Below are 23,729 nucleotides of genomic sequence, written 5' to 3' on the forward strand. Positions count from 1 at the left end.
TGTATGTATGACCTTGGCCTCAAAGCAAGGCTGGCATCACACACCTCCAGGGGGCGCTCTGGAGTTGTGCCCTGAGATGAGGCTGAATCAGCGAAGTCTCTGTTGCTTATTAACTGTGTGACTTTGGGCAAGTTATTTAACCTCTCCATAGCTTAAATTTCTCATTTACTAATGGACATATATGATAATGTTGTTAGCAGATGGTATCTTAGATATGATGAAAGTTTGTTTTGTTTATACATTTAAACTATCATCTCAATATTATCATTCATTTAGTATTTCAACAAATATTTATTGAGTCCCTTCTCTACACCAGGCAGTGGTTCCAGACACTAAGGACAAAGATGTGAATACAACAATCTAAAATCCTGGCTCTCACAAAAGTTTAGGCTTTAGATCTGCAGAGAAAGATGCAATTAAAAAAAAAAAAAAAACAATGTCAAGTGGAAACACCCGGTATAAAGATAAACAAAGTAGCTTAAGGACATAGAGAACCTCAGGTTCTGTGTGTATTTCAGATAGTCTGGTCTGGAAAGGCTGCTTTGATAACGAAATGTCTGAGCAGAGGCCCAGATGTACTGAGAGGCAGTCTTGTGAATATCTCTGGAATGCATTCCAGGGCTGGGAGCTGGTGCCAGGGCACCGAGGCAGGGTGTGCTTAGGGCGTTCCAGGGCTGCTGGGCGGCTGGCGTGTGTGAAGACGGGATGAGCAGAAAGTGAGAGGTAGGGGCAGAGAGGTGCGGTGCGGTTGTGGGGCAGATCATGGAGGGCCTAGCCTGCCATAGGATTTTGGATTCTCTTCTGAGTAGCATAGGAAGCTAAACCAGGGTTCTGATCAGGAGTGAAATGATCTGATTTCTATTTTTAAAAACGTACTGGTTGATGTATGGATAATATACCTGGGGCGTGTGGGAGCAATCTAAAGCCTCGGTGAACATGATAGGTGCTCCAGATCAGGGCACATGCTTGTCATTTAAGTAACTTCTCCCCATCTATTCCAGGATTTATTCTAAGATAGAGTAATTTAACAACAAAGAAGTCTTTTCAGTAGGCCCATGAATTAAAATTTATAAAGAAATCAGCTTCAGAAAGTAAAAAGCACTGATGATATGAAAGGTTGATTGCCAGTGATCCAAACTGTTCTACTTGACTATTGTTTCAGCTGAATCAACAACCAAGCACAATTTGGTTTGCTGAGTCTCCCCCAGATGGTGGGGATATGTTTCATCAAAATCAAAATTAACAATGGGTATTGGGTATGCAAAGTTTAAAATTAAAAAAAAGGAAAATTGATACTAGAAATGATTTTTGAGAGTAAAAGCTTATGGCTCTGGGGACTTCCGTGGCAGTCCAGTGGTTAAGACTCTGCCCTTCCACTGCAGGGGGCACGAGTTAGATTCCCGGTCAGGAGACTAAGATCTCTCATGCTGTGAGGTGCAGCCTGAATAAATAAATAAAAATACTTAAAAAAAGAAATTAAAAAAAAAAGCTTATGGCTCTGGTTTTTAGCAGAGTGTAGAAAATTCAGAACAAGTGTTTCAAGATCACAGAGTAAAATTCCTGGACCTGTTGAACTAGAAATAGTTTGCTGGAAGATTTGTGACATATTTGACATGTTAACCAACAACTATGAGGTGAGCTCACCTATAAATGGGATGGAAGCCAAGGAATCACCAGGTGGAGTGGTACTTGAGGCCTTCCTCTCCTCCATCCTTTTTATATGGACCTCCCGGCGAGCATCATTAGGCAGCCAGCAGGTGGTGTCTGAGCCTGTCTCCTGGTCACTCACTGCTAAGATGTAAGACTGATGCCTTAAAGGCTGTGGTGTCTGGCGACCAGACGGAGGTTTTTCTCTTAGGATGACAATTTCTTTATTATCTACAGCATTTGATTGCTGAATTTCCACCTCTTGTACACTTAAATCTTGGTTCCTCTGAGTGACGGATAACTCAAAATCTGGAGTGCTAGTAATCTCACTTGCCAGAGCCGGGGGCTTAACAGAAGCTCCGGAAAGAGAGGGGGGCTTCCCAGGGTCCACGTGGTGATCGGGGGCACTTTCCGTCCGTAACCATGTTTGCTGATTCAGTAAGCTGTTTTGATGCAAATGATTTACTGGTCTTTGGTCTTTGATAGAAACAAATGAGTTCTGGCTGGAGGGTGGCTTCACAACATGCGTAGAAGGCGCTTTCAGAGAATTACTCCGGACTTTCCCAAGAGGTGACCTGTCTTGACAAATCCCTCGAGGCTGGGACATTCCACAAGTAGTTTGAAAATTTCTGCTGGGCTGCAGAGGTTTTAGATCTGCTGGAATTTTTTTAAACTGAGACACTGATCCCCCTACTCTGCTGCTCACTCTCCTGTTGTCAGAATTCACCACACTCGGAGCCACTGTAAAATTGGAGCCTCGGAAAGATTTGTGAATTTCTTGCTGCCTGGGTCTCTCGTAAATACCTCGCCGATCGTCCTGTTCGGTGAACCCACTCCACTTGTAAGTCTGCTTTCGTTCACCATTTGCATCCGGTGGTGGACATTCAGAATGGACATTTTCCGAGGTTTCACCCTGTCCCTCGATGTAATCCCACGAGCGAGTTCTGTGGTTACTAAAGCTAACAGAAGGAGATGTCAGCGCGCCTTGAGAGGCACTCCTCGGACAATACGCCACCAACACAGAGTCCTCCAGCCTCTCCTGGGACACGCTGCGCTGCCGGACCTGGATGGACTGGGGCACTCGGTCCTGAGAGGTGCTCCGACGCCGTACCTGCAGGGCGGCGCGGTTCAGCACCACCTGGTTATAATCCGCTGTGCTCTGAGAGGCGGCTCTTAAACTGTCTAACCTTTCTTGAATGGTCCGGCAGCCCATGTGCAAGCGCCGGTTATCAATATACTCTTTGTAAGTTTTATAGTTTTTCCAGTCTATGTGCTGATGGGAGTTGGGAGAGTAGGGGTTGACACTTACGGAGGCAGGCTCCACAGCTGGAGATCTGCTCACCAGACCTTCTGAGTGTCCGCCGTAGTGGCCAGATTTAAGTAAAATGCCAGAAGGTTCCAACGACCTGGAGCCGGGCTGGTGGATGAGATGGGCAGTGGGAACTGAGGATGGCGGCGAGGTGGCTCTCGTCGCGGTTTTGAAAGAGGGCTGTTCGTTTCGGCCATACCTCACTTCCTCAGTTCTGTGAGCGGGAACTGTGTGGTTGCTTCTGTTAGGTAATAAATCTACAACCTTCTCAGAAGGTACAATGACGGTCCTTACACTCTCATTGCAGACACACACTGCTGTGTTGGACTTGGCCACCTCTGGTGGTGACGGAGGCACTTGGATTTCCATCCTGTAGGCCCTGCCGGGCTGCGTCAATACTGGGGGGCTAGTCTGCGGTTTGCTTGCTGTTGAGTCTGGAGGAGGTGCTTCCGGGGGCTGCGCCATGGCGGGAGCGGCGGACGGCAGCCAGGGGTAGCAGACTGGGGGGGGCTCGGGGATGTTGCGGGCATTGCCACTGTAGGCTTCATTGCCTTTCAGGTAGGCATCTTGAGAATACGCCTACATGGAGAGGAGAGAAACGGGTCACTTCAAACTCATCAAAGGAACACATTTCCAATCTTGCGATACATTCTTATTTTATGGTGCCCTGCCTTGCTCCCGAGTGGCATTCGCTAAAGCATGCATGCAGACACAATGTAAGGGGACTCCACAAGTTCAGCTAGTCTCTCAGAAAGCAAATAAATTGTAGAATTTGCAAAAAATATAAATTACAATTGCCTACTTTCTCAAAAGACCTGAAACACACCAAATTCTATCCATGCCACCCGCCATAACAAGATATGGACATCTTGCTTTCAAAAATTTCCCCTTTTAAGTTTTATGTTTGTTCCCCCCCCCGCCCCCCAGCAGTTGGCAGGTTAAATGGCTGCCGAATAAATCTCACAGCAAAAGAAGAACCTGATCTTTTGCCAGAGTGAGGTGAAAATATTAAAAATCTTCACCAAATACATCTTTACTCTAGGCACTACTGCTATGATAAATACTATATTGAACATTGTCTTGCCAATTAATAACTGCTGAATCACTAAAAATAATCTATTTTGATAAATTAGGTCCTCCAACAGCCATGTTAACTATTAAAATTTTTCAAACAGAGAATATGCACATATTAAAGGTATAAAATATGAATAAAGGTAATTCATCTTCCTGTATATAATTTATATTTTTTATTTTACACTCATGCAAAATTGCATTGTACAAATTTATTTGGTCTCTCTTACCTGTTTTAATGAGACATTTCTCTATCATGAACAGGCAAGCATGCAGTTCCAATTTTTTTTTATCAACTATTTATAAAATTATCTAGGAATATTTTTAAGAACTTAAAAGCAACAAATTAAATACAGAGACTCTACAAAACAGAGCTAATTAAGGTAACTCAGAATTATGTTCAACAGCTGAGACAGTTAGGTGTGGTGTCATGTTACATATTCTTCCCTAATCAAAACAAGCTTAATTCAAAACTATCTCATATCCTGTCTTTGCATTAGACAGCTTGCAAAGCTCAAGTGCAGCCACAAACATAACATAACGTAACAGCAAAGTACTAGGAAAGGAGAGAAGGTGAGATGCTTCAAAAATATACAGGGATGCAGATAAATGTTATGTTTTAACACCAGTTATGCACAGGATACAAAAATCAAACATAAAAAGAAAATAATAATAAAGGAAACAATGTATCACAAACACATTCTGCAAATTAGTAAGATTAACACCACGAAGAGATTCCTCTAAGCAAACTGACAGTTTTAATAGATTGGCTTATTACAAATTTCTACAAAACATGACTTAAAAAGCAAGGAAATGGCTTCTGTGCAGTTCTTACCAGAGCTGTGACATCCTTTGTAAATTGTAGCTAGCAGAAAATAGGAAAACATAGTAGAAGCTGCTTACTGACATAAAGACAGAATCATGTTGTCATATTGATGCTGGAAAACAGCAAGCTAAAAATACATCTATACTGAATCCTCTGGAAGGTACCAAGAGAAGTAAAGGGCAGTGAGGCGTAAAGATTAACTTCAGTTTCCTTCTGAGCATCTCTTTCTCAGGCTTTTATCTGGCTCTGATTTGATTTGTCTACCATTCTTGAAAGCAAAATACATCTGGTAACATGCATTCCTGACAGATATTTTCTTCAATCTGCGCTGCTGTCTGATAATGTGCTAGGAAGCTTCCCTTCCACGAGAACAACATTGATGCCTCTCAGTTCCCCTGAGCTTCTTCCATCTCTGCTTCCAGATGACGAAACGAATGCTCTATTATGCATTTAAAATAGTACAACCTCCTCCTTCCCCTGTAAATCGGAGCACAACCACCAGCTGCCAGCTGACTGCTGCTGCCTTGACACTAGGACTTTGGAATGAAAGAACGACTGTTGGGTTAAATGGGTTTCCCTCAAAAATTAAGATCTTTCCACGCTGTCCCTTTTATCCTGTTTGATTCGCTTAGAAAAAATAACTACTTAGTGGACGTAAAAAAATACTGCTTCTAGAGTAATTCTTTTTCATGTATAATGAATACTATAGAATCTGAACCAGGAGACCGTGAGAAATGAAAGCCAAGTAGATGAAAGAAAACATGCATACCATAATACTGTAAAGGTATGAAAACAGTCAATCCAAATAGACATTTTGGGTATTTGCCACTGAGGTAATAAGCCTATCTTTTCCATGCTGATTACAGTCGCACCGATTCTGACGGGAAAGCTGTGTGTGGATGAGTGTACTGTCTGGTTCGGTATTTCCAGAGCATGTGTGTGCAGTTTTAGGAAACATCACCTGAAAGGGGAGGCGGGTGGGTGGGGGGAATATTCCCTATGCTCGAGAAAGTAAAGGTTGGCGAGTAGGTTTCGTGACGTCTCAAAACCTCTACCACATTAACATACGCTGTAAAACTCGACATGAAGTTACAAATTTATTTGGCCTTGGAACCCATTTTTTTCCTGGGGGTTTTTACACAGTTAGAATTTCTGCTAAGAAATGCTGCTCTAGAACTAATAACTTAGAGATATCTCCTTTATTCAAATTTGGGGAGGAGTATTATCTTTTAATAATAGAAGTATATAACCAGAACTATTGGGTTGGCCAAAACAAACTTTTTGGTCAACCAGTATTAAATACTTGAAAAGGTATTTGACATACTTGAGATAATGCTAAAATTCCTAAATAGTCTATATTCATGGGTCCCCACTTCTGGGTAAAGTGATGGCAAAGGGGTCCTTAAAATACATACACATGGACCATGCATTACCAGTGGACTGACTGAACAGAATACCTTATAGATACAGTACTGTTGTCTAATGTAAGCACATATGCTTGAGACAACTAAAATATGAATGTGTTCAGTAGTAGTATTGAATTTCCTCACACAGTCTCTCATTTCATGGATACTAAAAAAGGCTGTTATCTATTTAAACGTTTCTCTTTCTCATAAAGTTTGGAGACCAACACATTCAATTCACATTCCTGGGGAAATCAGCAGTGCTCCAAGGCCCCTGTTGTTTAGTATGTGTTCCAGATAAGTCATGAGAATAAACTTCAACGGCTATGCTGAGAGGTGTGGAACAGACAGACATTAGCTCCATGATAAGCTAGGGGAGTAGCCTAGGAACAGATAATATGCATTGTAAGGAGTCCTCTTCTCCCGTAATGCCATTAGGTTTTCTTCTGGAAAACAAACAGCCTACTAAGGAAAGTTGTAGCCAGGGCTTGGGCAAACACTGGGGAGGATTACAGCATTCAGCTCTTCCAGGTGAACATGGAACCCACTGACAAAGTTTCCCATTCTGAAAACAAAATTTAAAACTCTATAACTTGCTCATAGCTGTGACTGTGGCATGCTTTCTCGTGAGTCAGAAAATAAGTCTTTCACTGAGACGTCACGGTCAGACATTTCAATGTTTTAACTACTCAATGGGAATCTCTGAATTGTCAACAGGCACCAACTAAACAGAACAAAATATCACTTAAAGTATTCTTTATCTAATGATATTCTTTTATATAGTTTTATAATTATATTCTGTTATAATGATGTCAAAATAATCCTGTATTAATAAGTGTGTCTGCAATGACATGAATTTGAGCAGACTCTGGGAGACAGGGGAGGACACAGGGGCCTGGCATGCTGCAGTCCAAAGGGTCGCAAAAAGTCGGACATGATTTAGCAACTGAACAACAACCATCCATGGCAAGGCCCAGAAATTTTTGAGACCAATGTCATAAGAATTGCATATTTGGCTCATAATCACTTTTACATTTAAGTCCAAATGGATACTTCATAGTATATATCCAGAAGTTCTGAAGAGAATTAGATAATACTCAGATTTTTTTCAGACAGATTAGCACTTGGGAATTCAACAGGATATGACCAAAAAAAAAAACCTCTGGCCAATTTTTTTCGTTAGTCCTTTCAAATATCACTCTATGTTTTTTCTTGAATTTCCTTTACCCTTGTTCTTAAGTTTTATATCTTATAGTAGCTTAATAGTTTAAAAGTATATAATGTTAAAATTCAAGTCATATCTAATGAAAACAGAATAGTAGCAACCCTGTCATGCCTACAGAGCCAAAGGGTTCTCTAAGCAGGGGTTGAGGGGAGTGAGTAAGGAAAGATGACTTACAGATGTCTCCATTTGGAATTAGCGTTGTAAAGAGCATTTAAATAAAATGAAATGTTAACAGTCTGGATCTTGATTATGTGTACAGGGCCTAACAGTAGCTAAATAATCCAAAAATACTCTTTCAGTTCAGTTTTAGTAGAACTGCATCAAAATCACTATTACCATACCTATTACTATAGTATTACTATTACCATACTGTATTTACTGTCTAGTAAATAATAAAAACAAACCAACAAAAAGAGTGCAGAATAAATAAGCTCCTAAGATTAAAATTCCTGCCTACCAGTTCACTGTTAACAGGATGATCTGTTAATTTTAATACCTGTACCTATGACAAAAACAAAAATAACCACCTATCGTGTTTGTATAATTTTCAAATACATGCCAGATATGCCACAGTGAGGCATGGGAGAAGTGGATGTTGTGGACAGCTTATACCTTTCTAAATCATTTGAAACTCTTCTAACAAGCATGTATATTCTTATAATTATTTTAAGTGAAAGTCGCTCAGTCGTGTCCAACTCTTTGCGACCCCATGGACTGACTATACAGTCCACAGAATTCTTCATAATACTAGAGTGGGTAGCCTTTCCCTTCACCAGGGGATCTTCCCAACCCAGTAATCAAACCCAGGTCTCCCACATTGCAAGTGGATTCTTTACCAGCTGAGCCACAAGGGAAGCCCAAGAATGCTGGAGTAGGTAGCCTATCTCTTCTCCAGCAGATCTTCCCGACCCAGGAATTGAACTGGGGTCTCATGAATTAAAGGCAGATTCTTTTTAAAAATATATTGAAAATAAGATTTTTGAAAAAAGCAGCAGAAAGTAACTGCTTCAAACTTTCAAACTATGAAAGAACCTTCCAGAATTCCTGTTCTTGCTTTCCTATTCTAAAGCAGGACCACCCCGATGCACATGTGACACATGGACACCTAATTTTAAATCGAATAGTATACTGAGTGTGGAATAAATAATTATTTTATGAAAGTACTTCTGATAAATCTAAAGGAAAATTTTGGTTACATTACGTTTCTCAATGGACGTCACAATATTCATGGAGTGGTAACTAGGGCAGTGGGTGCACAGCCCAGAGACTGGTTGACCTGATAGCTCGGACCCTGACTGGCAGTGTGACTCTGTCAGCCACCGGAATCCTTCATCTGGACCCAATGGCGGTACTGAACGGTGGTTTAGCTTCAACTACAGGCTATAAACAGTCTCAGACCTGCATGGGTTCAAGTCCTAGTGCATCACTTTCTTCCCTGTTACACCAGAAAAGCTGTTTAACCTGGCTGTGTTTAACAGAGAACAACATGAAGTAGGCTCCAAATGCCCTTGTCAAACACCAGACACACCTGAGAATCTCCACAGCCATCGCAACCAATCAACTCAAAATTCAATTTTGAGTCCATGGTGCTAAAGGCTTAACAAAACGTCTTGAGGTGTGAAGGGAAAAGAATGCTCAGACCTAGCCCTTCTACGATGGGTCCCTTTGAGGACATTTTTTTTTTCCCCATTAGCATTGCCCTTCAGGGACTTCCCTGCTGGCTCAGACAGTAAAGAATCTGCCTGAAATGTAGCAGACCCAGGTTCGAGCCCTGGGTCCAGAAGATCGCGTGGAGGAGGAAATGGCAACCCACTCCAGTATTCTTGCCTGGATAATTCCATGGACAGAGGAGCCAGGTGGGCTACATTCCATGGGGTCTCAAAGAGTCAGACACAACCAAGCAACCAACACTACTACTATTACTATCGCCCTTTAGGCGACTTGATGGGTGATGACTATTTCATTCAGTGTCTGACACGGCAACACAATCATTTCGCTTTTTTAAAAGTGCAACAGGAAGTGCTCTTTATTTTGTAATATCACCATAAAAATATGAACTTGTCTAAGATTATGATCATAGTCTAAAATATCATTACATAAGACCATCACACGACTGAAGTGAATACAAAACTAAGCATATTGTGGATCTAGATATGTTTAAAAAACAAGGGTGCCAAGTACAGGAGTACTATTACCAGCACTAGTTTAATAACATAATGAAGAATTCTTAGTTTTACCAATACTTTGTGCTTTTCAACACTGTATCACTGTCTTCTGTAAATTATGAGATTTATTATTATATACCAGTCCTTCCGTGAGGCAAGTTTTAAATCAAATTTTCTACGTCACCTCTCAAAGAGAGCTGAGGACCTCTAGAACCACTTGGTCCATACATCACTTGAGGAGCAAAAGTTCATGGACACCCCATCCTGCTGTTACCCAGGCAAACATATGTAAACTGAGAAAACAAGCTTTCTCTTGGGTAAATGATGTTTACAGTGGCTGTAAAAATGTTCATGTTTTCTTTACAATGAATATTCAACCTCACAGGGACAAATATATCTTTACAAGCATGTATTTTAAGTAACAGATTTAAGAGCAACATAAATATTTCTGAAGGCCCCTTATTTTCACACATATTTTTTTAAATCCCAGATTCTCTCTGTATTTTATAATAGCTTTTTAAAATGACACTTGTAGATAACCTAGCTAAAAACATTTATGTGGAAAAGAAGTTTCTGCATTTTGATGTTCTTTGGGGAACAATGCATAACCTACATTAACTATATACACTCCTTCAATTTCCTAACAAATTACAGGACATGCAAATTTGAATGAAGACTGGGTTTAAAGGTGAGGTTTTCTTTTATTATCAAGGATATGGGCTTTTCTTTCTTTTTTTTTTTTTAGAATTTTTATTTATTTCTTGATGTAGACCATTTTTAAAGTCTGTGTTTACTTTGTTACAATACTGCTTGTATTGTTTCATGTTCTGGTTTTTTGGCTGTGAGGCATGTGGGATCTTAGATCCCCAAGGAGGGATGGAACCTACACCGCCTGCATTGGAAGGTGGAGTCTTAACCACTGGACCACCAGGGAAGTCCCTGGGCTTTTGATTTCTTATGCTTAAAATAAAACAACAAGTTGTAAGAATATGACTTTTCTGTTACAATATATCAGGACCCTTTACTGAGGAACTTTCAGGATCTGTGTGCTTGGGTCAGACCAGTGAACCAACTTTTCCCTGTGGTGCAACAATTTGTAGTTTCCCTCTACTTTAGATAAACCACAAGGAGACTCATCAATTAAATTTCCCACTGATCACATCCTTAGAACATTATTGCACTGCTGATCCCCTGCATCAACCACCCAGCATGCTAGGATGATCATTCTGTACTTGATCCTTCCCTCGGCATTTATTCATTGCCAGCCACTCTGAAATGAGCTATTTCTTACACTGTTCTAACAAAGTCCCACCAGTGCCTTCACCTTAGCAAGCAAAGAGTCTACTAAAGATGACTCTTCAGTAGAGTTCTGTTTTGGAAGAGCACTCTATCTCTGAGTCAGGAGAATGCAACAATTCAAGGTCAAGTCTGCCCTCCCCTGTAAGTATCACCTCCTGGTGCTTTGCATAAGTAGAGCCCTAGAGAATAAGCCCCTCTTTATTTTCAATCTAGTGACTTCACTGCCTTCCACGGTTATGACTTTTACTCCTTCATTGTGCTGAATGATCAGGGTAGGAACCCTGCAACTAATTCTACTTGATTAAGAAAACCATCATGGATGGTTATCCCTCCTTGATCAGACACCCCGGACATCAACAGAACTGTGCACTTAAGAAGGATAATCTTTTATCAGTAAAACTGCCATTTCAAAATGAAATCAGCCTGCCTTGAAAACACAAGGTTGATCTCCACGAATTTTGGTTAATTATATCTTATGTGTAAGTGAATCAGTTCAGTTCAGTTGCTCAGTCGTGTCGGACTCTTTGCAACCCCATGGACCGCAGCACACCAGGCTTCCCTAAGTGGAATTATTAGGATTAGCTTTAGTAATATTTTTTGTGGAAAAAAAAAAAAAAGTGTTTACAAAGATTATTTAGGACTTTGGTTGAGCCAAGTTCAAATTAACGCCTTATAAATGAAAAGCATCCCTATTTTGATTCCTATCACAAAGATTCCATTAGTTCTGAGTAAAACAGCAATTCTGCTGCTGCTGCTGCTAAGTTGCCTCAGTCGTGTCCGACTCTGTGCGACCCCATAGACGGCAGCCCACCAGGCTTCACTGTCTCTGGGATTCTTCAGGCAAGAACACTGGAGTGGGTTGCCATTTCCTTCTCCAGTGCATGGAAGTGAAAAGTGAAAGTGAAGTCGCTCAGTCGTGTCTGACTCTTCGCGACCCCATGGAGTGCAGCCTACCAGGCTTCTCCATCCATGGGATTTTCCAGGCAAGAGTACTGGAGTGGGTTGCCATTGCCTTCTCCAAAACAGCAATGACAATTCTCTAAAAGGAAGTTTTTTAAAAACCACAAACTTCAGCAGCCACTACTATTTCCCCAATCTAATTGTTTTATTCTGCTGAACTACAAAAGTCAATTGAGGAAAAGTATTCCTGAACGAAATTTGTCATCTTTTTTTACCATCAGCAATATCTAAAGGAGTTAAGAACTCCATTCAATTTGTTTTCTTTCTCAAGAGGAGAAAGATATTTTAAGACAAATGCTATAGGTTTTCCGCTATCTAATTCCACTCCCTCCCTAAGATGTTAACATATTTTTCCCTTAAGGTGTGGACTGTACTCATTGTGAACATTCCTTCTAATGGAATGAATGGATACTATTGAAAATTGTTTGGTAAATTAATTTATAAGCAGTAATCCTTATTGAAAAATTAAGAAATGGCTTTCATAAAACTTCTGACTTTATAATTTTTTTAAAAAGTCTAATTCCTGGGGATATGTACTTGCATTCTGAGATTTGGCTTTTGGTCAAAGGAATAATCTAGAACGCAACACTGGGGCAAACAAACTCTTTAGGAATCTCATTCCAAATGACAACAGCAAGTTTACTGTGAAATTAATAAAACATTCTCATGTTGCTTAACTGTAAAAAATTGACAATGGTCTGTCTGTCTGTCTCTCTCTCTTTGATAAAGCATAGAGAAAAAGTGTTTAAGGGTTTTCCCCCTTAGAATCTTTTTAAAAAAATCTAATTCACCTCTATCTTTAGAGAATTCTTATTAACATTCATAACTATAAAACAATCCACATATTTGAACAAATAAAACTTACCACTTGGAGAATGTCTTCATCTTTTGGCATAACACTAAGTTCCAATGTTGTATCACTGAAATTGAATATACATAAACTATTTTAAGGGAGGCAAAAATTATACAGGAAGGACATAAAGGAAAAAAGAGGTAACTCAAGTATTTTTTAAGTTGATTATGAGTTTAACTTGCAGATTTTAAAAATCTTTACTTTCAAATCCAAATCATTAAAATGAAAAGTAATAATTTTTATGCATATATAATAATTATGTACATATGTTTGAGCTATTCAGAATTGGTCAAGTGTTCTTTACAACATGCTTCTAATTTAGAAACACCAAGCATATTACTTATATTGAATATTCCTGGAACAAAACTCATCAATATATAATTATGTATTCCTTTATCTCAGGTCACAGAACAAATTACAAATTTTTACTACATAGTCTCATTGTTTATCAAATGAAAAATCCATTAACATGAAAATAATCAAAGAACCCTAAAATTTAACATTTTAGGCAATACTAAACATCCTAATTTTGAAATATTCCCTCTTGGCCTCAGAAGGGAAGGAAATAAGAGTTCACCATCACAACCATCAAAATGATGCCTTATCTTTAAAAACCATATAGCATCTCAACTATTTGCTTTCTTCTCCATGATTTAACTTAGAGCTTTTACAGGAATAGCTCAAAGTCTCATTTTATTTTGGTACTGTAAACGTCCTGTTGAAATAATAGACAAGTTTCTCTAGGTTTAAAACAGCTCAAAGGGAAAAATTATATTGAGTCCTGTGATATCAGAATTACATTGAGATATGCAAGGATAGTGGTGCTGTCCCAAGCTAGGGCTTCAGTATCTATCCTAACAATACTGGATAGACTTCCCCCCAATACAATCATGAGATTGAGAAACAAACAACAAAAAACCCAAAATCTAATAATTTACTGGTGTCTCTATTTGAACCCTTATTTTTAGGTTCATAAATGCAAAGAGAATAGTAAATCAGTAAGAACCACAGGTTCAAATAAATTTTACTAAGATATATGTAAGTACTTGAATTTCAACATTTAGAGTTGGTAGAAAATACATACTGATGCTTAGATAAATTCTTCTGCAAGGATACATTTTTACATTAATACACTGCAGAATCTCAATGGCTTTGTGCTGCATTAATCCATTTGCTACCAACTGCAGACAAAAGGAACACAATTTTTTAAAAGAAAAATAAGATCATAAAAAAAAACATTTATTTTATTTATTTATTTAATTTTTCAAATTGCTTTACTGGTGAAAAATTAAGACTGTCATTCCAAAATGCTATTACCGTGAAAGATGAACTGCATCAGTAACAAAAAAGAAAAAAAAAATAATGTGGAGTTTGAGGAAAACAAAGATTAAATTATGGTTGTTTTGGGAAAATGGTACTTTTAAAGAAGACATGTTAAGAAATACCCTGAAAACTCTTAAATTATAGGTTGACAAAACATACTGGTATATTTATCATGATCTAAATTATTTTCAAAAAGAAAATTTGGGTAGATCTCCCCACTGCCTCTGGGGAGGCTTTCAATTCTTCACCAGTCCCCAGGTTTCCTCAATACTTAAGATCAAATAGGTGTCACTCAGGAACACCTAGACTCTAATAGTAAAGAGAATACTCTGAGATCAATAAATTATGATCACTCACCTCTGAAAGTGGCAACGTATTAGGGCATTTTGTGTAAATTGTTGTTATTGCTTAGTCGCTTAGTCATGTCCGACTCTTTGCGACGCCATGGACTGTAGCCTGCCAGGCTCCTCTGTCCATGGGATTTTCCAGGCAAGAATACTGGAGTGGGTTGCCATTTCCTCCTCCAGGGATATTCCTGACCCAGGGATTGAATCTGTGTCTCTTGTGTCTCCTGCATTGCAGGCAAATTCTTTACCCTCTGAGCCACTGGGGAAGCCCAAGGAGAAGCTGGAGTGGGATGCCATTTCCTTCTCCAGGGGATCTTTCTGACCCAGGAATTGAACCTGAATCTCTTACATCTCCTGCATTGCCAGGCAGGTTTTTTTTTTACCACTAACGTCACCAAAGATCCTTGTGTAAATAAGTGAGATTATAGCATGAACTGCTTTAGACATGGTTAGAGGAGCCTGACAAAAGTCTTCAGAAAACAGTGAACTTCAATTTAATTACAGACAGCTGAGTGTGGCTAATATAAAGCAACAGGTCACCTAAAAGTTACTGAATTTGAGTCTGGGTAGAACCTCTTGTTGGAGAAGGAAATAGCAACCCACTCCATTACTCTTGCCTGGAAAATCCCATGGATGGAGGAGCCTGGTAGGCTACAGTCCATGGGGTCTCAAAGAGTTGGACACAACTGAGCGACTTAACTTTCAATTCACTTTCATGCATTGGAGAAGGAAATGGCAACCCACTCCAGTGTTCTTGCCTGGAGAATCCCAGGGACAGAGGAGCCTGGTGGGCTGCCGTCTATGGGGTAGCACAGAGTCGGACACGACTGAAGCGACTTAGCAGCAGCGGCAGCAGAACCTCTTGTGATGTTGATCTGGAAATCAGACCCTAGTAGAGTCATGGTTTATTCTTGATCAAAATTTAATATGGCAACCTCTTTGGCTTTTGATTTCTGTATTTGCAATTTTAAGAAAAAGTCTAGGTATGTGACAGAGAGAAAGAGGGTTGTACTAAACTATCTTTACAATCAGTCACTCTATAAATATTACTCTACCTTTAAAACTCAAAATCTTATTCTGTAGAAAGTAGGCAAACAAGTGGATTCAAAGATGATTTCTTGTGGTCTTTGTTAAATGAATTTGAGCAAGAATATTATTCAGTAAGCTATTTAAAGATAAGTTATCTTAGTGGTTTTAAAATAAATTATATATGCAATTATTTATATACATATTGTAGACAAATTTGATTTTCACTTCAAATAAAAGTAAGAGACTTAATGACAAATCTGAAATGTATGCCTCTCAGGCTCAAAAGGATTTTAATTACAAATCTAGTAAACTTGCCGAAACAAAGCCACCAAATACACCATCTTCTGGTAGTATGCTCTTGGCAACTTTCAAATGCATTTTCAACTTTAAAGGAAGGTTTCCTATCTTTACATCGCATCAGCTTCTTATAGGAATACAATATTGTATTAAATCTACATTCTTCATTGATTTATAAAACCCATCTTTGGCCAAAATTAATCATGTCAAGACTTACCTGTTCTGGATTAAAGCAATTACTTGAGAATAGGTCTTGCCAATAACACTTTCTCCATTGACTTTTATAATTCGATCACCTTCAAAGAGGAATTAAAAAAACACATGAGGAATTCCTTTACAATGTCACTTCTGAGTACTTTTGTAATACTTCTTGAGTAAATACTTATTTTTGATATATCCTTGCTCATTGTTTTGTAAAGTATCTTTTATAAAAATGAACCTAAATTTTAATATATCCAGCTTATGAGATATAATGATGTTTTAAATGAAGAGTGCAGCAACTGATGAATTTAGAAACCTCAAAAAGTATTTTATTTCTAAACGTTTATATATTTATATAAATAAAATAAATCCCCTAATTTTATTTACTTATTTTTTAAGTTTTTTGGCTATGCAGTGCAACATGTGGAATCTTAGCTCCTCAACCAGGGATAGAACCCTGGTGTGGAGTCTTAACCACTGGACCACTAGGGAAGTTCAGTGTTCTCCAATTTTAGTCCAACTGATTTCTTTGTCCTGTTCTCCCAATCTCTTTAGTTTACTGATTAGTGCTACACTGCAGAACTGAAATATGGGTATGCACATGGGTTTGGCTTTATATATACTAACTTGTTCTTCATTTTAATGGGGTAAAGGACCTCTGGATGACTCAAAAAAATTCAACAGAGCAGAAAAGAAAATAAACGAGAGAAAGGACAAGGGAAAGAAGAAAATAGAAAAAATGTACTTTTCGTGTGCCTAGCACAGCCCCTCAACTATGACCAAAAAAACCAATTAACAAATTAACAGTGCATCCTAATGTATCTTAGGAATGATACCCAATACTTATATTTGTGGCTGAAAAGATTATTTTAATCAAAAGGCAGTAAAAGCTAGTTTTTCATTAATTGCCATTTAAAATTATGTTTAAAAATAAGAGAAAGGGGTAACTATTTCAGTGTCTGCATTACTCTAAACTAAATCCTGGCTAGTTTTTATGAAAATCACAAGTCACAAAATATTTCAGAACAAACAGACCACATCCTGCTGATATGCAGCTGGGCTTGCTTCCATTGCACTGCAGACTTCAGTTACTCTTTGGGGACTTGGGGGGATGGAATGAATTGGGAGATTGGGATGGACACATACACACTACTGGTACTATGTATAAAATAGATAACTAATGAGAACTCTACTGTATAGCACAGGGAACTCTACTTGATGCACTATGGGGTGTAAACGAGAAGGAAATCCAACACAGAGGGGTTATAGATATAAGTATAGCCAATTCACTTTGCTGCATAGGAGAAGCTAACACAACACTATAAAGCAACTACACTGATAGAAATTTTAAAAATAAAGAAAATTTACCATTTTAATAAAAAAAATAAGCTACTCTTTGAGGTGGAATGAACTAATTCATCTCTGGCAGGCCAAGCTCTTCTGGAATTTGGAGCTCCAAGATTATTTTAGTTAGATCAATAAATATCTTCATCATTTTACTATTTTGTTCATTTTTGTCAAAATTAAATGTATGCAAAATAGGTTGTTTTAAAGGGCCTCTGAGAGTCCATTATTAAGTGGTAACTAAAAGTGCCCACTTTTTTTTAAATTAAAAGATCCTTGCTCCTTGGAAAAAAAACTGTGACAAACTGAGACAGTATATTAAAAAGCAGAGACATCACGGATCTTTGCCAACAAAGGTCTGTCTAGTCAAAGCTGTGGTTCTTCCAGTAGTCATGTATGGATGTAAGAGTTGGACTATACCGAAGGCTGAATGCCAAATAATTGACACTTTTGAACTCTGGTACTGGAGAAGACTCTTGAGAGTCTCTTGGACAGCAAGGAGATCAAAACAGTCAATCCTAAAGGAAATCAACCCTGAATATTCATTGGAAGGACTGATGCTGAAGTTGAAGCTCCAATACTTTGACCATGTGATGCAAGGAGCTGATTCATTGGAAAAGACCCTGATGCTGGGAAAAACTGAGGGCAAGAGAAAGGGGAGATGGTTGAGAGGATGAGATGGCTGGATGGCATCTCTGACTCAATGGATGTGAGCTTGAGCAAACTCAAGGAAATAGTGATGGAAAGAGATGCCTGGCATGCTGCAGTACATGGGGTTGCAAAGAGTCAGACACCACTTAGCAACTGAACAACAACAACAAAAGTGCCCACAAATTGCGTGTGTGTGTGCTAAGTTGCTCAGTCATGTACAACTCTGTATTTCTGTCAAAATGTATCTGTTTAGGTATCAAGAAGCTTATAACAAACTAGGTCTCAAAAACAGTAATAACTAATATGAAGAGAAAGGAAGAAACACACAAAAGGAGAAAGAAAAATATGGAAAATGAAACATGGAAGAAACAAAGAAATTTAGAGTCTTTTAATATCAGCACCTGTGCATAATCCAGCTTCAAAAGCAGGTCCGCCCTCTTTCACCTGTTTAACAAAGATGGTGTCCATGGGTTCCAAGCGGTTTCTTTGTTTTCCTGTGGGAGAAAAAACATCCAAGGCATGGTTTTACTTCACAATATTTTCATAAAATAGAAAAACAAGAAACTATGTTTAACTGAGACAATTAAGCCAAGATCTCTTAATGAAGTGTTAAACACATACCCTGAATTTGAATGCTGAAGTCATTATTAAGAGTATTTCACGAACTCAAACATTTATTTTGCTTCTTTCATAACACAACCACCACAGCAGCAATGGTGTCCATTTATCGGGAACATTCTGTATGTAAATTACTACACCAAATACTCCCATGCCTGAGAGCTAATTTCCATAGTGAGTAAACATTACTACCACCATGGAACAAAATAGGACACTGGGACTCAGGGAGATTAAGTAAGTTCTCCAAGATCACAGAGCTAAATTATACAGGTAGTACTCAAGCCTACTTTTTTTTTTTTTCATTTGTTCAGTAATTTATTTTTATCAAGTCTATTGCTTTTTAATACTGCATGGTATTAAGCACGAAGTCATAATGCTAAGTAAAACAGTTCTTTCCCTTTAGGGATGCTGGAGGGAGACAGACATATAAATGAAGAATGATACTACAGTATTAAAAAACAGAGACAAATACAACAGACAGTTATGATGATGAGGAGCAGGTGATCAAATGCGAAAGTCAGGACTTCACCAACTGCTATCTATAGACCAGCTCAGGGACTTGCTAAAAATCAGTGTTTGAAGTCCAATCAGAAATCTGCTTTGTCAACAATTTTCCCTGGTGATTCACCTACACACTAACATTTGAGAACAACTGACAGTCTCAATACACAGAAGTAAAAAAAAGAGTCATGGCTGAGAGAACGTTTAAAGTAAGTGATAAGTATGAAGGTAAGCACCGAGAGAGGACAAACAGGTAGATACTCAGAATGTGGTCCCCAGACTGGCAGTAGTGACATACCCAGGAAGTGCGTTCAGATCTATTGAATCAGAAACAGAAGCAGAACACACAGCCCTGACTCTTTAAAAAGAATGTAACTGAGAAAAGAATGCATATACGTGTATGGGGGTAAATTTAATCCATTTTGTTAGACTGCAATGCTGGGCAGAATTTGCTTGAGTGTCAAATATAAAGAATCCCTAATTGTTGTCATAGAAAACTGAATTTTTATCCATTGTACAGGATGCAGGGATCAAGACCACACCAAGGAAAAGAAATGTAAAAAGGCAAAATGGTTGTCTGAGGAGGCCTTAAAAATAGCTGTGAATAGAACAGAAGCGAAAGGCAAAGGAGAAAGGAAAGATATATCCATTTCAATGCAGAGTTCCAAAGAATAGCAAGGAGAGATAAGAAAGTCATCCTCAGAGATCAATGTAAAGAAAGAGAGGAAAACAATAGAATGGGAAAGACTAGAGATCTCTTCAAGAAAATTAGAGATACCAAGGGAATATTTCATGCAAAGATGGGCACAATAAAGGACAGAAATGGTATGGACCTAACAGAAGCAGAAGATATGAAGAAGAGGTGGCAAGAATACACAGAAGAACTAGGCAAAAACGATCATCACGACCCCGATAATCATGATGGTGTGGATCACCAACCTAGAGCCGGACATCCTGGAATGTGAAGTCAAGAGGGTCTTAGGAAGCATCATTATGATTAAAACTAGTGGAGGTGATGGAATTCCAGTTAAACTATTTCAAATCCTAAAAGATGATGCCGTGAAAATGCTGCACTCAATACGCCAGCAAATTTGCAAAATTCAGCAGTGGCCACAGGACTGGAAAAGGTCAGTTTTCATTCCAATCCCCAAGAAAGGCAATGCCAAAGAATGCTCAAACTACCGCACAATTGCACTCATCTCACACGCTAGTAAAGTAATGCTCAAAACTCTCCAAGCCAGGCCTCAACATGATGATGAAACGTGAACCATGAACTTGCAGATGTTCAAGCTGGTTTTAGAAAAGGCAGAGGAACCAGAGATCAAATTGCCAACATCCGTTGAATCATCGAAAAAGCGAGAGAACTCCAGAGAAACATCTATTTCTGCTTTATTGACTATGCCAAAGCCTTTGACTGTGTGGATCACAACAAACTGTGGAAAATTCTGAAGGAGATGGGAATACCAGACCACCTGACCTGCCTCTTGAGAAACCTGCATGCAGGTCAGGAAGCAACAGTTAGAACTGGACATGGAACAACAGACTGGTTCCAAATAAGGAAAAGAGTACATTAAGGCTATACATTGTCACCCTGCTTATTTAACTTATATGCAGTGTACATCATGAGAAATGCTGGGTTGGATGAAGCACCAGCTGGAATCAAGATTGCCAGGAAAAATATCAATAACCTCAGATACACAGATGACACCACCCTTATGGCAGAAAGTGAAGAAGAACTAAAGAGCCTCTTGTTGAAAAGTGAAAGAGGACAGTAAAAGTTGGCTTAAAGCTCAACATTAAGAAAACTAAGATCATGGCATCTGGTCCCATCATTTCATGGCAAATAGATGGGGAAACAGTGGAAACAGTGACAGACTTTATTTTTTGGGCTCCAAAATCACTGCAGATGGTGACTGTAGCCGTGAAATTAAAAGACGCTTGCTCCTTGGAAGGAAAGTTATGACCAACCTAAACAGCATATTAAAAAGCAGAGACATTACTTTGCCAACAAAGGTCCGTCTAGTCAAAGCTATAGTTTTTCCAGTAGTCATGTGTGGACATGAGAGTTGGGCTATAAAGAAAGCTGAGCACTGAAGAATTGATGCTTTTGAACTGTGGTGTTGGAGAAGATTCTTGAGAATCCCTTGGACTGCAAGAAGATCCAACCAGTCCATCCTAAAGGAGATCAGTCCTGGGTGTTCATTGGAAGGATTGATGCTGAAGCTGAAACTCCAATACTTTGGCCACCTGATGCAAAGAACTGACTCACTGGAAAAGACCCTGATGCTGGGAAAGACTGAAGGCAGCAGGAGAAGGGGATGACAGAGGATGAGATGGCTGGATGGCATCACCGACTCGATGGACATGAGTTTTAGTAAACTCCGGGAGTTGGCGATGGACAGGGAGGCCTGGCGTGCTGCAGTCCATGGGGTCGCAAAGAGTCTGACATAACTGAGCAGCTAAACTGAACTGAACCACAAAAGTGACTCAAAAAAAGAAACAGATAAAGCAACATCTATCATCAACTCCTCTTACATATTTAGCTGTTTATTTTGAAAGAAATCCTCTAAAAGTAGTGAATGCTAACTCTCCTTAAAATGCAAGACGACACAGTGGAAACTGTTTGTGCTTCCTGCAGGAGACAGGTATCCAAATTCCTTGCTTTGCCACTAGACAGTCCAGCTGTAATTAAGTAAACTTTTTTACTTAAAGAAATCATTACTCTTTCATTGCACAGAGATACGTTTTAACATTGCTGAAAAGTTTCTAGGACTCAAAAAGATAACTATAAATGTGCTCAGCATAGCTTATAACTGGAGCAATTTCTCAATAAATGTTCATTTCCACTCACAGTGTTTAGATGAAGACTAGCCTTATATTTTGAAGAATTAAAAATTTGAAACATCATAAAAATACACCTGCAAAGTAGCTATCATTCAATTTTTAAAACTATTTATATTTATCAGATCTCTTCCCAAGGAAACTCTATAAACTCTGTATGTTCAGATGACCTGAAAATATTCTAAATCCTTTGGTCACTTTTGATTAGCTATGACAGCCCCAGCTGAAGGAAGTAAGAGAACTAAATGCTAGTTAACTCCCTACTAAGGAAGAATGTCCTCATTCTGAAGAGATGTCTGTTGAAATACTTAAGGATGAAGTATTAGTAATCATCAATTATCATATTTTATTATTATATTGTTACATTTCCATTATTATAATGATATCTGCAACATAATTTCCAAATGATTTGAGGAAAAAAAATAAACCTAGATAGCCACACACTCAGACACACATATAGATGGACAGATAAAGCAAATATACCTTAAACATGTAAATTGTTGAGTAAGACAGGGCATTTGTTGTACTTTGAAAATTATAATACAAAGTTTGGAAAATTTTTCTGTATGTGCCAAGCTTTTACTTCACAGAACTTGTCATCCACCACTTACAATTACACATTTATTTGCTTACATGTTGCTTGTCTCTTCAACTAAAATGAAGAGCAGGGATTTGTGTCATGTTCACAAATTTGTGTCATTGTTCACCTAACAATGCCTGGTACAGAATGGACATTCAATAAATTATTACTCAATAAATGAACAAATTTCTTATTTAAACTTACATCAAGCTTTCGCTTACAACTAGTTTGAAAGGGGAAAAAATTATTTTCAATATAAGTCACTTAAAATTCAAACACTTAATTCCAAAAAAGTTGGTAATCAAGCTAGGTCCTTATGTAGTCGACTCAACATTCACAGCAGTGGGTGTTTAAAGAAAACCATTTACTTTTTTCTTGACTAGAGATTTGAAGGTTTAATAAGTTTTGCTGCATCAAGTCAGTTCTTTCAGGAAAAGATTTATATAATAAAAGAAAGGACACATTTTTCTTTTTATTAATGACTTGCATTCCACCATGTCCCAAAGGTGATTATATCACACCTACATTTAAAAAACACAAAAATATAAATGACTATTAATGACTTCTACAAAATACTAAAAAGCTGGCTGGATAGCAATATGGTGACTTCTGAAAGTTCTGATAGGAACTTCCACTTACACAGAATAAATGCAATTCAAAATAATTTGGTTTTAATTTCTATAAAGGAAACAGTAACTTGGCAATGACTACCACTAAAGTTCAGACAGACTTTGCCACACATTGACCAATCCTTCAATATACTATGCCTGAAAATACATGAAGATGGAGTAGACTAAAAGAAGGGCCAATCTTACAGCAAACACTATTGTAACTAAGAGTTATACTCTGATCCTTCTTGTTCACTTGCCTTCCTAGACTCTCTACAGAATTCTAACTTGCTATTACTACTATAGATGTTACCCAATTTCTTCTGGACAATAGAAAAATTTTCCAGAGGCATCCATTAATTACAGACAGGTTTAATAAGAAATATCCCTCTCTTCAATTTCTATATGCCTTGACTCTAAGTCTTATGTTAAACACATAGTTCATTAATTTTAAGAGTGTCTTCTTTTTAATATATGCTCTCTGCAATTCCACTAGAACTGGAAATCACAAGCATCAAATTTAAAGTCTGTGTTATTCAATCTCTTACGCCTTTGGTTTTTTACAGTTTCTAGATATGCAAAACTAAAAGTCCAACCCTGTGGCAATTCATCAGGAAAATTTGCCCCTTAC

The 23,729-nt window shown here is 38.4% G+C and overlaps 1 protein-coding gene across 4 annotated transcripts in view; it reads right to left on the reverse strand.

The window, feature by feature from the left end:
* ARHGAP21 (Rho GTPase activating protein 21) overlaps window positions 1–23,729 on the reverse strand; it is a 129,996-nt gene that overhangs the window by 26,725 nt on the left and 79,542 nt on the right. For 3 of the 4 annotated variants that reach the window (XM_043882784.1, XM_043882786.1, XM_043882785.1), the window contains exons 5-9: window positions 18,352–18,444; window positions 15,972–16,050; window positions 12,771–12,825; window positions 4,863–4,892; window positions 1,645–3,535 (exon numbers count right to left, since the gene is read on the reverse strand). In XM_043882784.1, coding sequence (XP_043738719.1) covers window positions 1,645–3,535; window positions 4,863–4,892; window positions 12,771–12,825; window positions 15,972–16,050; window positions 18,352–18,444 — 2,148 coding nt within the window. The remainder of the gene's footprint in view (window positions 1–1,644; window positions 3,536–4,862; window positions 4,893–12,770; window positions 12,826–15,971; window positions 16,051–18,351; window positions 18,445–23,729) is intronic. The other variant, XM_043882787.1, reaches the window with a different exon arrangement.

The sequence above is a fragment of the Cervus elaphus genome, chromosome 23 (genome assembly GCF_910594005.1).
Source record: "Cervus elaphus chromosome 23, mCerEla1.1, whole genome shotgun sequence".
NCBI lineage: Eukaryota > Metazoa > Chordata > Mammalia > Artiodactyla > Cervidae > Cervus > Cervus elaphus.